Source organism: Taudactylus pleione, unplaced genomic scaffold, assembly GCF_031769625.1.
Source record: "Taudactylus pleione unplaced genomic scaffold, aTauple2 ptg000089l, whole genome shotgun sequence".
NCBI classification, from domain to species: domain Eukaryota; kingdom Metazoa; phylum Chordata; class Amphibia; order Anura; family Myobatrachidae; genus Taudactylus; species Taudactylus pleione.
This window is the reverse complement of record NW_028284491.1, coordinates 4,763,079-4,780,098: the sequence shown is the minus strand read 5'-3', so window position 1 is coordinate 4,780,098 and position 17,020 is coordinate 4,763,079. Positions and strand designations below refer to the sequence as shown.

Here is a 17,020-nt window from a genome sequence, read left to right as displayed (position 1 = left end):
GGTAGGAGTGTCATGTAGGAGGTTTCAGTGACAGGTGGAGGAAGGAGCGTCATGTAGGAGGTTTCAGTGACAGGTGGAGGTAGTGTCATGTAAGAGGTTTCAGTGACAGGTGGAGGAAGGAGCGTCATGTAGGAGGCTTCAGTGGCGTGCATGTAGGAGGCTTCAGTGACAGGTGGAGGTAGGAGCAACATGTAGGAGGCTTCAGTGGCGGGCATGTAGGAGGCTTCAGTGACAGGTGGAGGTAGGAGCAACATGTAGGAGGCTTCAGTGGCGGGCATGTAGGAGGTTTCAGTGACAGATGGAGGTAGGAGCAACATGTAGGAGGCTTCAGTGGCGGGCATGTAGGAGGCTTCAGTGGCGGGCATGTAGGAGGCTTCAGTGACAGGTGGAGGTAGGAGTGGCATGTGTGGGCTGTTTGTTACCTGTCTGAGGTGTAGAGGTCATTTACTTTTTTTATGTATTTTTTTGCATTTACGTAAGAGAGTGTGAGTGGAATGAGAGGGAAAAGGTCAGAAGGTGAATATTAGGGAGGCTCCATATGAACCAATAAGTTGTCGTCATTTTAATCTACCTTCTCTTTAATAAAATCCCAGTCATGATACATTGGGCCTAATTCTGAGTCGGACGCAAAGTGGCGATATTTGCGGGAAGCCGCAGAAGCCAGATTTATTAACTTGTGCTAATGTCAGGATCTGTAGGGCTAAGGGGTCTAAGAGGGAAGCCGCTTCAGCCACTGTTTTTTCCATACACAGCTGCTACCGCCATTATTGGTATAGCTATTTGCACTTTCCCCATGCTAGGTGCAAGACCGACATCTGTAAGAAACATGCTTCCCTTAGCTGTGTGTGTGACGGTATAGCACAGAAGTAAGCTACAGTACATGCCGGTTACTCTCCCACGAGATGGATCTTGCGATGGCTGCAGCTGCCACCCAGAAACTCATTTCATGCAGAGAGAGATCCGGACAAGGTTCCTCTGACTCCGAATGGTCCAGAGATACGCTAAAATGTGTTAATTCGCTTCTGCTAAAACTCTATATAACCAGCTGAATCTGCCTCAGAATCTGGCCATTTATGTTTACTGAGATTATTCCTCATTTATTACAACAGTAATAAAACTAGACAGGATATTATCAGACTAAGAGGTATGAGGGCCCTGCTTGCCAGCTTACATGTATACCTATAAGTGAGATAGATGCACATGTGCAAATCAGACAGATTAGCGTTGCTGTTCCAGTGCACATTATAAATTAGGTTCATGATAGATGATGGGCGCTCTCTAGGAATGACTCGGGTGTGGGAGCTAGCGCAATTGCAGCTGTGACGCCATACGCAGCTGCTGTGTGACAATCTGCTAATGCATGCAGCCGCCTGGAAATGTATAGAGATGCCCACCGGCGACCTCACAGATCCAAGAAAGTGCATACAAGCACGCAGCGGTGGTCTCCGATCCTTCACTAATCGACCATCTGAGTAATTCTATGGTCGTGCACAATGGCCGCAGGAACTGAGAGGCTGGTGCTATATTTTCTGCGTATGGGATTGTAGATGTAGGCAGATACACGCCACGAAAATGGGGTGTGATCCTCCGTTACTTCCCACAAAATGGCCTCTGTCTGTCAATCACTTGCGAATAAATCCTTCATACAATAGTAATCACATTTGATTGAATTGCAATCATTACACTAGCGCATTGTGGCTAATGTGCAGTGGGCCGCTAATCACTCCACTGCGTAAATATCAGCTTTGTGTACATCTGAGTCCGGCCTATATATGTGGAGCTCTGAAGGTAGTTAGTATATTTTTAAGTCCTGTAAGAAAGGGAATCCTAGCACAGTCAGCATGAGCAATTTACATAACCGGGGTGAAAAGTAGAAAAGAAAACACTATTGGCAGCAAAGCAATATGTAATAGGGATGTAGTCATTATGCTGGCAATCAGAAAACTGGCACCGGCATCCCAACGCCAGTCAGAGTCACGACACCGGCATCCCGGCAGTAAGTATTGGGGTTGGGGGGAGGGTTAGGCTTCGGGAGGGTTAGGTTTAAGCTGCAGGGAGGGGTAGGGGAAGGGTAGTATACTTACCTCCTTCTGTTGGCATTGTGACCCAGTCGGGATGTCTGCATTGGGGTTTTGACCGCCGGGATCCTGAGCGCTGGCATCCCGTACCCAAACCCTTAATAATTGGTTTAGTATTGAATTAAGTGAGACCCTTCCTGATTAGAATTAAGACAGTTTATAGTGGGGGATCATTGTGCTCAGGAGAGTAATGTAAACAGATGGTAAATTAAGGTTGGTAGTCCTCTCCATGTAATCAGGCTCAGGATTAGTACCATTGTAATGTAAAACAAACCCCAGTGTGGTATAAAATCCCTATAATCCCTATCATGCATATAGCTAAGCAGAGCCTCACCTATTACATATAGATGTGGATTTTCATATGTTATGTGTAATAGTCATTTAATTCTTTCCAGGGTGTAGATGAGGGTCCTGAAGGTCTGCGTCTCATATCGGACATCATACGTGAAAGGTTGGGCATTGAGATGAGTGTGCTGATGGGCGCCAACATTGCCAATGAGGTTGCTGATGGAAAGTTCTGTGAGACCACAATCGGTAAGTTATTGTACCTTTCATACATGGGGGGGATATGAGAAACGTAAGAGATACTGACTGGGACGCTCTGTGTGATTGCTTCTTGCTAGGCTGTAAAAATAAGGAGCAGGGCAAGATCCTGAAGGAGCTGTTTCAGACCCCAAACTTCCGAATCACTGTAGTAGAAGATGCGGACACAGTGGAAATATGTGGAGCTCTGAAGGTAGGAGATATTATTATAGAGTTCCTATATTTGTTTTATTTTATACCTATAAAGTGCAGTAGCCATTTTGTTGGCCCCATTATGCATAACCATACATTGTATATCTTTACTAGGATCCATTGGCATCGCTAATCTATAGACCATTAGTCACGTTCTCTGTTTAACCAGACACTACCAAGTGCCCCTAATTCTGAAAATTCCCAATCTCTCCTATAATAAATGACTCCACAACAAGCAAGCAGTGAAGAGATTATGGTCAGAGCCTTTTTATTTATATTTCTTTCATAACCTTAAGAGGAAGGATCTCCAGTGCAACCAATTGCCCACAATGGGCTTGGGAAACCATGACGATAACCAAAACATCCAGCCCATGTACAGATGTGTCTACATACATCTTACTTCCTTGCACGTTAAACAGCCCTTCTGGTTGCGCCGTGGCATGACTCTGGTAGCGCTGAGCATTTTCATGCAACTTTTTTACTTTCAAATACATCTTGTTCATACACTGATGCGATTGGATGCACAAGCAGCTTCTGCTGATTAAAAATGATGTGCGGCATGCCTCTCCTTTTTGCATGCAGATAGACTACGGGTGTATCTGCATGCAAAGTACCTTGTTAGTGTCATTTCGCATGCAGATACACCCGCAGTCGCACACGGAATATAGGCATGCCGCATATCATTTTAATCAGCAGAAGTGCTTGTGCATTGCTTTGTGGATAAGACTCCTTTTGAAGATCAGAGTTGCAAGGTGCTAACTCGTTATGTTTAATGCGAATTGTAGCACACGGAGGGAAGATATATGTGGATACATCTGTAGCTGGCCATCTGACACTGTCCCAGTGACTATCATAACCTGGATGTAATAACTCACGGATGTCCACATTCTTTTGGCCATGTACTGTATATGCATATTATAGATGTCCATGCCTAGAATTATTATGCAGCCTATATTGCCTGAGTGTACAATCCTCTAATATATATAGTGTCTAATTGGGAAAGATCCCATCATTTCAATGTGCTTACACAACCACATATTTGAGGTTTCTATTCATTGCCTTAGCGCTAGTGGCCTGACTCCTATCCCGCTACTGTATTATTTTGGACCAAACCACCTTGCACTCATTTCACTTGTGGTCAGTGCTTAAAGTGGTCCTAGAGAAGTGGTGGAACTCACCTAAACCCTCCCAGACACCATTCGGCGTTTCTTTAAGAAACTGTACAGAACGTGCCGAAAAAAGGGGCATGGTCACACAATAGTATTCCCAATTCAAATTACGCCACATGGTAGTACAATCTTTATTCACATTACACCACATAGTAGTGTCCCTTATTAATGTATGACACACAGCAGTGCCCCTTTTTCACAATGCCCACATTTGTGCCCCTTATACACCATTCCCACAGTAGTAGTGCTATTAATAAACACAATGCCCACAGCAGTAGTGCCTCTTATGCAGTGCCCATTGTAGTGATGCCTCTTATGCAGTGCCCACAGTAGTGGTAGTGCCTCTTATGCAGTGCCCACAGTAGAGGTAGTGCCTCTTATGCAGTGCCCACAGTAGTGGTAGTGCCTCTTGTGCAGTTCCCTCAGTAGGGGTAGTGACCCTTATTCAGTGACCCCAGTAGTGGTGCCCCTTATTCAGTTCCCCCAGGAGTGGTTCCCCCTGTAGTAATGCCTACTGTAGAAGTAATACCCCCAGTAGTAGTGCCCCAGATAGTAATGCCCCCAATACGAAGCCACTTACACACACAAAAAAAATACTTGCCTTAAGCCCCGCTCCCGCATCTGTGCGGCTGGCTGCTCCTTGGAACTATGAGAGAGACGTCATGACTTATCTCCCATAGTGCACTGCAGGAGCCGGAAGCCGAAGCTCAGGTGTGAGCTCCAGCCTCCGGCTGGCACTGCGGGGAGGGAGCCGGGCGACCACTGGTAACAAAATCTCAGCAGACTCCTGGCAAATGGAGCCTCCCTGTGGCGCCAGGCTAAGGTGGGTCGGAGGAGACTGAACTGGTTCCGTCTTCAAATGGAAGTGACTGACCACAGTTCCGCCCCATTCTGGCCCACTTTAACCCCTGCTTGTAGTCACACTGGGATTCATGTCTGTCGCTTTCCCCATAGAAATTCACCATTGCTCACCCATGATGGTCAGAAAAATAGGCGGTGATCCTGCACAGGACTTTGTATAATATCACATTAGACTATTGTGACTGGGTGGCTTCCAGCACGGACTCCCGATCACAGGTTGGGGTCTCGATCCCCACTTGACCTTGGGATATCGGGGATTCCCGCTTGCCTTCAGTGACTGCCTGTCACTGACTCCACCCACTGCGCCGTGGATGTAACGATGCTGCCACCAAATTCTACCATCGGCGTTTGGAACAGCTTCTTAGGTACACTCAGGCTCCTACAGCTGGCGCCTGGAACCGCTCTACTGCATATGCATCGACTGGCTGCTGCCACACCTCCTGTTTGGTGTCTGCTGTTCCCACCTGATCCAGGCTCTGCACGGTAGCTGCAGAGGGCTTGAACTTCGGAGATGCTCAGCTCAACCCAGAACAGTAGGAGAACGGAATAGCGTTTGGCGCTATTCTGTTCGTCGCAGGGTACAGATATAGTCGAAGTAAAGCCAAAGGCGTTTATTGCTCAAAGTCTTAAAGACCCTCCCTTCCACCTGAAGGGGAATATCATACAGAAATCAAACTGCAGTTCTTCTCCACAAAGGATTTTCAAAGATGTACAATTTTACCAGGCATGAAGACTTGTTTTATGCCACTCCAATACACATTAACACAGAGGGTAAGTCCGCCCTGGGTTCCTCTTAGTCAATCAGGCTATCTCACAAAACATAAATAAATACATCTTACATTTCACAGAAATTAAATCAATTTCCTCGATATCACCCAAAAGCATTTGGCTTTCCTAAGCACACACTGAGTTAGCATATACTGTTTCTGAAAAGGTAAATATAATGCAAATTTCTATTGCTTTCGTCCTTTAACATGTCTATGACTAAAGGTGCATACACACACAATGATTTTTTGAACGATTATTGATAACTATATCATTTATCGTTCAATCGTTGAAAATGTTCACTTTCTGAGTTAAAACTATGAACGATTATCGTTCATGCGCATTCACGTTTGTAGTTCAGTCAGACTGATCAACTCAACGATTTTCATTAAGGGAATATGCAAAAATCGAATACAAGGTACTCTGTAGGAAAGCAGTAGCTAATAGAGAAAGGGATTACTTTTTTGGGAGGATGTAGTTTTATATCCCGGCGGTCGGGATGCCGACACCAAAATCCCGACACCTGTCAGAATCCCTGCGATGGCATCACGACGGTAAGTATTGGGTTTATGGGGAGGGTTGGGCACTATGGGGATAGGTAGGGTTGAGAGGGGGGGGGGGGGGATGGGTTAGGTTGCGGGGAGGGGTAGGGTTATTATACTTACTGTCAGGGTTCCTAACCCTGTCGGGATGCTGGCGTCGGGATCCCGAACTCTGTGTGTGTCCAATCCCGGGATCAGGATCGGCTGGATTCATAGTGAAGCAACTTTGTAGCAGATATTTGTCATAGCTGTAAGAGAAGTATATAGCAGACAGTGGCGGATCTTCTAACCAGTACATATAAAAACTCATTGCTAGTTACTGATACAGAGCAGACATAAGTATCCTAAACCAGGTTGATATTTTACACTGGTGCAGATGCAATTTTCTTTAATATATTAAACATTTAAGCCGGGTACATACTGGAGCGATATTTGCCTATGTCCTTTCCGGCCGAATCGGAATTACATATTTGCCGGATCATTCAGCGTGTGCAGCCAATCTGATGATATCACATGTGGCGCCATGCAAGGTAATGCAGAATGTAACGAGGGATCGTTCTGATGTGTACTGCGGATACAATATGTCTGCCTCCTCTTACTACAGACCTACTTGGATACCAAGTTCCATTTATTTATCTTATCTATTACAAGTCAGTCATTCTAATCCTCTTCCTTTCATTGGGCTTCTCTGCATTTCTTCTTCTCCTTTTTCCTAGCTAACCTTTCAGTCATATACTCATATTGACAACTGTTACCATCGTTAGCTAAGCTAGTTGTTTCCATGACATCTGTTTGTTTATGTTGATTATTGACTATTGAAATGACCACCCCAGGGATAAACCAAATAGAAGTCTTCTGTTTTTACTAATGATTTATTTGTTTGCTGTTCCTTTAGGCGTCATTCCCTGATATCTTGTAACACTAGTCATTATGTTTATTTGTAGTATACTGTAAGTAAAAAGAGTATTTCTGTGTGACTAGAGTTTGGACTGTACAGGAATATACAATGGGGCAAATGTGGAGGACCAGGTTGTGCTTTTCCACGCGTTTCTCCATATAGCTTTTCCACGCGTTCCTCCATATAGCCTCTGGACCGCTGTCTTGTGCACGGAGTGTGTGACCTGAAAAAGGAGTCTGGGTGTATGGAGGGCACACATGCATGGCAGTGAGATGAATGTCTTCCAGTTTTCCTGGAAATAACCTATTGTGCACATATCGTCCTAGTGTGTACCAGGTGTTTGGGTGGCTGTTGACTGGTGAAGTTTCTGTTACTAAACAGAGTTGTTTACATTTAAACTGTTGTCTTTAGTTCTGTTTTCTGCTTGGCCTGTTTTTCCTATTCTTGCCTTTTTATAATTGAGTCCTAGTTAATGATTAAACAATGGTTAATGTTAATTTATCCTCTGCTCAATGTTTTGCTGTCCCAAAACTGCTGTTTTGTATGAATACACTATTCTCACTGTTACAATATCTGAAGGTGTTTTATGTATCGCTGCTGGTTAGCGACGGATATTCCTGTTGGATTTGCACATTACTTTGCACGGACTTGTTGTTAAGCCTTACAATATAAAAGGATTATCCTGTTGGAAAGATTTTAAATTATAGCTTACATTGTATAGTCCTAGAGCGTCTATCTCATTGCTCAGCAGAATTGTGCCTTTATTGTACTAAAGTTAATACCTCTATTCAGCATTCATTACAATGAATTCAGTATATACCTAATTTACAGCGCTCTACTAATGTGTACATTAGAGCTTAATGAAAACACAGATTACCTGTCACTCATACAGAACTTCACATCAAACAAATATGTGAACATACTGCTGAGTGGCATGGAAATGGTACGTATGTGATCCTGCAGGGCATACATGCAAAATGCAGAAGTCCTCCCATAAACAGAGTGGGGCGCATCGTTTGGTGCGCCTTTCCTCTATCTGTTCTCCTACTAATCATCCTCATCAACGCATGCTTGCACCAGCCTTATACTTGCTGCTAAAGAAGGTGCAATTCTTTCTACGACCCGCCCTGACTGAACGTTGCTCCCTGTTACATAACAGTTGTAAGTTTTAGATGAAATGAAATGTGTATAATGGGGCCTATCCACTAGGCGACCTAAAAGACCAAGTCTAGGGTTCAGACCTTCAGGTCGCCGAGGTGCGGTGCCCGCACTGAACGTCATTCAGTGCAGGAGTCCGACCTCCTATCTCTGAACTTGCTGAACCTGACAAACGTAGTCAGGTTGATGGGCATGTTCAGTAGACAGTCTAGGGTCGGCAAGGACCCAGCGTGCACGCGCATCGCTGGTCCTTGCCGGCTATCCATTACCCGACTTTGTGAATAATCGCATTGTTCACAAAGTCGGGTAATGGATAGGCCCCTTAACTCTGCATCACACCTACTTGCGTGCTCTAGAGCAGGGGTGGGGAACCTTTTTTTTTTCTGCCAAGGGCCGTTTTGATGTTATATATAACATTATTTGTGGCCCCCTCCATGTGACTTCAAACTTCTCTAGGACCACTTTAAGCACTGCTGAGCGATACTGTTGTACAGTTTTTTTATTCTCCTTTATGTGTGAGTGCATGTTGTGCTCACAGTGCACATGCAGGAATATTCATGTATTGGAACTTTGTCCTTGAAGTTTTCTGTTACATCATTAAAGTGTAGGAGGTATGACCGCTTTCAGGACAGTGGCAGATGCTGATGACCTATCAGTGCCCTAGTGATGATCTTCGGCCCATTAGAGGCACTCTTCAATGGGGAACTCCACTCTCCAGGGCTGATTCTTAGTTGGACCATCAGTGAATGTAGTTGCGGTCAGCTGCGAAATCCTTATTTACTACCTTACGCTAATACGAGATTCCATTCAACTAATGTGCGTGTGAAAGCGGAAACTGCACTCTCGCCAGTCCCATGCTAAAGCAAGAGGTCCGTCAGAACAGGCTTATCCTCCCCGTACGCACTACCATGTCACTCTAACAGATCAGGGGGTTTCAGTGCCATCGCTTTTCCACCGCCCAGGTCCTGCCTCAGAATAGGACGGACAAATGCAAAGATGCGTAAAGTCTCTTCTGCGCTGTATGCAAAAACTCACTGATTGCGTCCGTGCAGAGAGACCCGAATCGGCCCCTCAGAGGATTCTATTGTCCAGGCTGATCTATCTATCTTACCTTCCACACGACAACCGATAAATATCTACAGCTGATGAAGATGAGCAAATGTCCCCTGGGGAATCCCCCTTTTTAATACAGCTGCTTCTTGGTTAAGTGGAGAGGAGACCCCACAGCTGTAGGTAGAAAATACCTTCTACCATACTCTAATTGCTGAACTGTGTGGCTTGTAGACTACTCTAGGGAAGAACTAATATTATCTGTATATAATGATATAAGTGTTAGAAGTGTGGATAATATTATAATTTACATGCATACTAGGCATACAGTACAAGAATGGAATTTAGTAATGCGTCACAATTCCAGCAGCTTCCAGCGATCAGAAATCCATATAAACATCTACCTGTATTGTAAATTGGCTGCACCTGAGATTTGCACCTCCAAGCCTGACCTTACATGCAGTCATTTCATACTACACCTCAGTGATGTCAGCACACTCATCCATGCTTCTACTAGCTCCATCCCTGAACTGTTCCTATAGTGAGCAGTGTTCTCACCATGGAATTTTGTAAGACTGGTGGCATTAGGAAGTTGCCTGGTGGGGGCAGTGTAATCTGGCTGGACACAGATATATATTTTGAAGACTCAGATATTGCCCACTCTATGGCTGGACACCGTTCCACTGTAATTGTGTCCAGCAAGGCTCATTTACCCTCTCTGCAATCGCTTAGACAGATGTCATTGTTTGCAGACGTAATAAAGCTTACTGGCATCATTCAGTGTTAAATAAAACCGATTAGCAATTCCGAAATAATAATTGCTTACCATGTGTGTAATGTTTAATTATTGTTTTACCTTTCCTCCCCTATCCTTACCATCTGCCTGATTTTGGGTGTAGCGGAAATCTGGTTTATTACAATAATGTTAGAATATCTACTCTGCTGAGCAATGAATTGAAAAGGGCAGCTACCAGCTGTATACATATGAGACATTAATGAAGGCCGGGGCTGTTATCTGTTACGTGGACTTGGCGAAGTCCTAAAAATAGATAAATACAAAATTGCCACTGAACTTGTGTGTGTGTGTGTGTGTGTGTGTGTTTTGCTGGATCTTTTGTGTCATAAAGTGATTGTGAAATAATACTGTCTGGGGCAGCTCATTGGTTAGCATTACTGCCTCCCAGCACTGAGGTTGTAGGTTTGATTCCCATTACAGCCCTAACTGTGTGGAGATTGTATATTATCCATGTGCTTGCATGGGTTACCTCCGGGTGCTCTGGTTTTCTCCCACACTCCAAAAATATACTGGTAGGTTAATTGGCTCTCAACAAAAATTAACCTTAGTGTGTAAGTGTCTGCATGTGCGTGTACATGTGGTAGTGAAGATTGTAAGCTCCACTGGGACAGGGACTGATGCATACCTCCCAACTGTCCTGCTTTGGGTGGGACAGTCCCATTTTTCTGGGACTGTCCACCTGCGGGCTGCAGTGTCCTGCAGTGTAGGGGGTAAGTTGGGGAGAACACACACCTCTGCTCTACTATGCAGAGGGTGAGTAGATGACGTGCATATGCGCACGGCATCTTTACTGTGCGGGCTGTCTCTGGGGGCAGCCCAGCATCTCCGGGACTGTTGGTCATGCCTCCAGAGTGACGTCACGAAACGGGTGTGCGAGGCCAAGCCCGCCCGCGCTAAGCCACATACCCTCAGCAGTAGGCCCTGCCCCCTTTTCAGCGGTGCGCGTGTTATGTCCCTCTTCCAGTTTTGTTAATCTTGGGAGGTGAGCTGATGTGAATGGCCAGATATTCTCTGTAAAGCACTGCGGAATATGTGTGCGCTATATAAACAACTGGTAATAAATAATTAAAGATGGCAAACATTATTTCCTAACATCGCACATAATTGTAAATGTGCACTAGAACCAAAAGACAATTGGAAATGAGCTTTTATCTGTCTATTATATCTTGGATGGTTGGATTGGTTGCTACAGTTTTATGCAAATTTGCACCTTTAGGGTCTGTTTCTGAGGTAGATACTGCCGTGTCAGTGTATGCGTCTTTTGCCAGTGTGTATGTGACTCTATGCTAATACCGGACACCGGTACAAGCATGTGTCTGTATGTGCAAGGACTGAGACACCCACTTTGAGCATCTATAGATCCTGAGATCCAGCATTATCCCCATAGTAGGTGCAGATCCGGTCAACACTGAAAAAGGGTGGACCTGTTGTAGTTGTGTGGGGTGTTTTTTTTTTTTTTTCTAGCCCTAACTCTCCCCTTGGTGCCTAACACTAACCCTCCCTCCTGGGGCCTAACCCTAACCGTCCCCAGTAGAGCCTAACCCTCTGGGGTTTTGCCCTTGTCAACCTTTAGTGGTTGACATTCTCTGTGTCAACCTTTGGTGCCTGTTGCCCTATGGCCTGTCGAACATCTGTCGTCTATTTAGACATTGTCTATTTACTAGAACCCAAAAAAATTGTGAACATCAGCATTACGTGTGACTCTTCGTCAATGGGTGGGATGCAGCAATGTGAGAAATGTAGTCAAAACTGCATATTGACTGCATTTCTCATATGCACCAAGCCCGGGAATGCATCGCTTGGATGCAGTGGGTAACGCCATCTTCAGATGACGTTACCCCTATAGAAGCTTATGGGCGTCTATTCGGAGAGTGATGTGAGAGGGATCCAATCTGATCCCTCCCAGCACCCCTCGTGGCGTGTGTCATTCTCTGCGCATGCACAGGTCTACACCAGAGGAACTTCTGGTTCATAGACCCGGAAGTCCCTCATTTGCAAAGAACAGCTCTTACCGAGAGATCTGTCGTTTGCTGTCTCCTTCATGCATACCAGTGTAATTAACGCCGGCATGCATGCGAAGAGTGGTGGGATGCATCACATCCCAAAACCCATGCGTCCCACCCAATAACTAAAGTTGATTTTGCACCCAATGAATAGATGAGAGATTGCATCCATTACTTTTCACAGATAGACATGGCATAAGTACTTGATCTCTGTGTGGTGATGTTGTGAAGGCTGCATTTTATCCTGCCCTAATGATCATGAATACATTTAACAAGCTCTGGAGAAGCAGGGAAGGGCAGCAGGCAATGTACCGGAAACACATGCTGCTCTAAGGGGTATATTTACTAAAGTGAGGGTTGTTGCCCATAGCAACCAATCAGATCCTAGCCATTATCTTCTAGAATCTAGAAGGTGCTAAATAAATAAGTAGAATCTGATTGGTTGCTATGGCCAATAACTCCACTGATAAGGTTATATTTACTAAAGTGAAGGTTTTTTATCAGTGGAGTTAGTTTGCATCTGTAAGTAAAAGATGTTGGATAGCTTTATGCCATTCATGACAGAACGGATGCAATATTCACAAGAACACCATGGTGACATTTGTTTTGGCATTCTGTGCTGGCATTTATAGGGTACACCAATTCGACTTTGTTTTTGTCATAACACCTTTGTCTCTGTCTGGTTGTGCTGGAATGTGTTATCTGTGTATGATGGCTACACCTCTCCCCACAGCTTTGCACAGTAGTTAGATCTCGCTGCTGATGTCTTTTGCTTCATTAACTCAGTCTGGGACAACAGCAATAATTAAGTGATAATGCAGCTTCATTATTTGCAGCGTAGTGGAAAGTGACAGCCGTCCAGTCTGAGGGAAGCCTGTTCCAATAATTCAGCTTTACATTCCGGCAATAGAGCAAGAATCCATTTGTGCAAAATTGTATCCATACAAAACAAATGACTACACCCTATTTCAGTGGTTCCCAAACTGTGCGCCACGGCACCCTGGGGTGCCTCAGGACACTTGCAGGGGTGCCTCAGATTGTGGTCCAGCACCAAATCAAATTCTTTATGGTCAATGTAATGTAAATATGTGGACATACAGAAGCACAAACCTGTCCCCATCACATAACTGAGCCTAAGGATCAGTGCCAGATTAAGGTCCACATGGGCCTGGAGCTGAAATTTATGAAGGGCCTATTGTGTGCCAGCACAGGGGTTGTGACCAACACCACAGGGGTCAGACTAGTAATGTGGCGGGCATGACCAATGTTGTTGGGGTATTGCACTCCTCCATATATATATATATATATATACATATATATATATATATATATATATAATATAATAATTCTTGCCCAGGTTCATAAGTTTCAGCTCCAGGCCCATGTGGTGTCTTTAAAGCTATGTATGCCACGATATCATATGTTTATGCTGCGCAAGCGTCTGAATTGAACTGCGCATATGGCTTGATTGGTTACAGACGCTGTTGCAGTGAGAATTTGAATGCAGAGTGATTGACAGACAGTGGGAGGTAATGGGGTGTGGCTAGTCATATGTGGACATGACGTGAGCGTTTCGAGGGTGTGGCTCAGCCAGCGACTGCGTTTATATACGCAATTACACTGGCCCCAGGGGCTAACTTCAGACAGACATTCTGAGCAACCCTGGTGCGTTTTTTTTTCGTATGCAAGTGACAGATTAGAGACTCAACCAGTGGGAGTTTCTGTACAGATTTCACAGACTGCGGCTTTAGCACATATTTGCAGTACTGCTGTGTACAAAGAGGCAGGTGCGAATGAAATAACGTTCACCTCTGAATCAGGCCCTCAGAGTGTGTGTGTGATATGTGTGTGTGTGTGTGTGTGTGTGTGTGTGTTCTCTATCTTAAAGAAAAAAGCAAACACTTAATTGAGACTAGGCCATAGCCACAATGAGGATCTTGTTCTTTTGTGACTCATCATAATATACAGTCCTGGTTTTGGCCAGATTTGGACTTATGGAGGCTGATTGTGTCATTCTGTTGGCAGAACATTGTCGCTGTTGGAGCCGGCTTCTGTGACGGGCTTGGCTTTGGAGATAACACAAAAGCCGCAGTCATCCGCCTAGGGCTGATGGAGATGATCGCCTTTTCCAAGCTGTTTTGTGCTGGACCGGTTACATCTGCCACTTTCCTGGAGAGCTGCGGTGTGGCTGACCTCATCACTACATGTTATGGTGGCAGGAATAGAAAAGTGGGCGAAGCATTTGCCCGCACTGGGAAGGTAAGAATGAGTAGGTCCCTTTTTTGTTGTTGCGGCTGCTTTTTGATCTAGGTCACATAAGGGCATCACTGGAGGTATAGACCAGCATTAGTTACATTGCTAAAAGGTGCCCGGTCCTGTCACAGAATGAGACTGAATGCTAGCGAGCCAAAAGAAAACTTTTTTTTTTTTTACTGCGTATATACCAAGGTATGTAATGTTTCTCCCTATCCCCCAGCAATTGCATTATCTTTCTGTTTTGTGTCCAACAAGTCACTGGTGAGTAATCTGGTTTCCTGTGATGTACACCAGCTTTCATAGTAAAGGGACTATGGATTCCAACTGTATAAAAAGTAGGGATGTGCAGGCTCTGATTAGTTTGGATTTTTCCCGCCAAATAATCAGGTCTCTGAAAGTGGCAAAACGTCATCATTCCTGGACTTTTGTCCAGGAATTATGATGATTGTCCATGAAAGATGACGTTTTGCCACTTTCTGAGACCCGAAAATCAGAACTAATCCGGGCCTGCACATCCCTAATAAAAAGGTGGTGTAGTCTATTGCCATTAATCAGACAAATCTAATTCGGGTCTACAGGTTTCAGCATGTTTTTGCATCTATCTGTACATGGGTCATTCCATGGTAACTCACGTTACAAAGTGACATTGCAAACCATTAGCAATTCCTGTATACAGTGTGTTTTTGTTTTTTAAAAGCATGACCTGTCTTAATTTTATTAACTGAAAAAAAATAATTTCACAGAAATTCCTTTTGCTGTTGATAGCCATGCCTATACTTGCTATGTCAATTTGTAATGTGAGTTACCATGGAAAGACCCACATCCTTTTTCTTAAATAGCATTGGATTTTAGGCACCATCTCTGCTTTATTAACTTTATACTATATTATTACTAACACTATGGCATCACCTCAGCAGTATCATGTTCACCAAGCCATCTCCTATGTGGTTGGGGGAGCAGACAGTACACGATATATGGGTAACGAAGCAACAAAGAATCTCTCTTGTAGTTATTAAGGGCCGCTGAGACAGAATTGATAGACTTGCACAATATAGTCACATGATTAGTATGAACTTTGCTAATTACAAAACAGACTTACTATTTGCTTCTGAGAGAATTGCATATAATTAATTTCACAAGGTTATTATATTGTGTAACTATTTCTTCTTGTTTAAGAAATTAGATGAAAGTTCATGTAAATGTATATCAGAGTTACATCCGTTTAAAGAAGTGGTTTGCTCAGCTGTATTTTACAATAGGCTGCTAAACTTAACTTATTCTAATAACACTGAAAAGTATGCAACCTATCATGTACACAGATACCATACCCAGCTTATGGTTACCATGAGGATCACCAGTTGTTTTTCATCTCCGAGTTTTGAACCACAAAAACAAAAACCGGTACTAACCCAGCACACGTCCTGGGCCATTAGCATACTAATTAGCTTTGCTAGTATGATGAAGAGCCTGACCTGCATGCTAATCAAGACCACTGCCAGGCCCCTGCTCCACCTCGGCATAGTACATCATGTGGAGCTGTGGGCAGGCTGGAGAGGGACAGACCACTGCTGGTAGCAAACTGAGGCCGCTCTCGATCTGTACTGCTGCTCGGGAAAGCGAGGGGAGGGAGTTTTATTCTATTAAAGGCCTTTTAATAGCCTGTCCGTAACAGAAGAGGACCTGCCACAAATGTTTAATGAAGTTAGCTTCAGCAAGCACACTCCTCTTCTGTATATTTTGTATTTTATTAAAGATTGTTCCATGTCAGAAGTGTTTTGAGATATAAAAAGATAGATAATTGAGAATCATTCTCTAAATACTAAGGGGTAGATGTATTAATCCTTGTAGAGAGATAAAGTACCAACCAATCGGCTCCTGGGTGGGACGTAAAGGGTGAAATGTGGTCAAAACTCAGAAACAGTTTTTGGAGATGTGGCCGCATTTCCGTATTTGCCAAGCTCTGACATGCTGTACTTTTTAGATGGCGTTGCCCAATAGAAGCCTATGGAATGTACTACATCCCTGATACGATGCTTGGTACATCCTGCCATTTCATTAAATAATGACCGGAGCTGATCGGTTGGTACTTTCTCCAAGGCTTAGTACATCTCCCACCAAAAACTCCAATGTATAAATATTAATAATACAAACCATAGCAACGTCATAATGATTATATTGTGAAATGTCCTTTTTGATTTGTGTGGGAATGTTACTGTAGCTACCTGGGCTGTGCTCAGGAAGCAGGTCTCTCTTGCATTAAGGAACGTAAGCACTGATGGTGATTACTTTACAGATAGGTTGATCTACAATGAAGAAAAAGGGATCTGTAAAAATAACACTGACACGCCTGGATGGTATTGGAGAGCCAGTAACCATAATAAATGGAGATAGCTGCCAGTGTAGGTATAGACATTAAACTTTACACTTGAAATTTTTATTTTCCAAGTAAGCATTCTTGAAATCACCCTAATTGTAAAAATATAAAATGATCTTCTGTTTTATTCTTTGTTTCTTACAGCTGTCCCATAAGCGCGCCTTCAGGTTCTCATTTCCAGTTGTTTGATATTGTTTGTTTTTCTGGAACCTAAGTGTGTTATGTAAACATAAAGTGGGCTAATCTGGTTACTGGAAATTCTGCAGCTTTGTATATCCACATGCTGAGATGAATCTCAGTAATTGCATCTGCCCACAAGGTTCAGATCCACCGGG

At 44.0% G+C, this 17,020-nt stretch overlaps 1 protein-coding gene across 1 annotated transcript in view; it reads left to right on the top strand.

Annotated features, from left to right (window-relative positions):
* Nucleotides 1–17,020, top strand: part of GPD1 (glycerol-3-phosphate dehydrogenase 1) — a 63,328-nt gene that overhangs the window by 37,465 nt on the left and 8,843 nt on the right. The window contains exons 4-6 of the mRNA XM_088469246.1: nt 2,474–2,612; nt 2,702–2,814; nt 14,081–14,314. Of these exons, the coding sequence (XP_088325372.1) occupies nt 2,474–2,612; nt 2,702–2,814; nt 14,081–14,314 (486 nt within the window). The remainder of the gene's footprint in view (nt 1–2,473; nt 2,613–2,701; nt 2,815–14,080; nt 14,315–17,020) is intronic.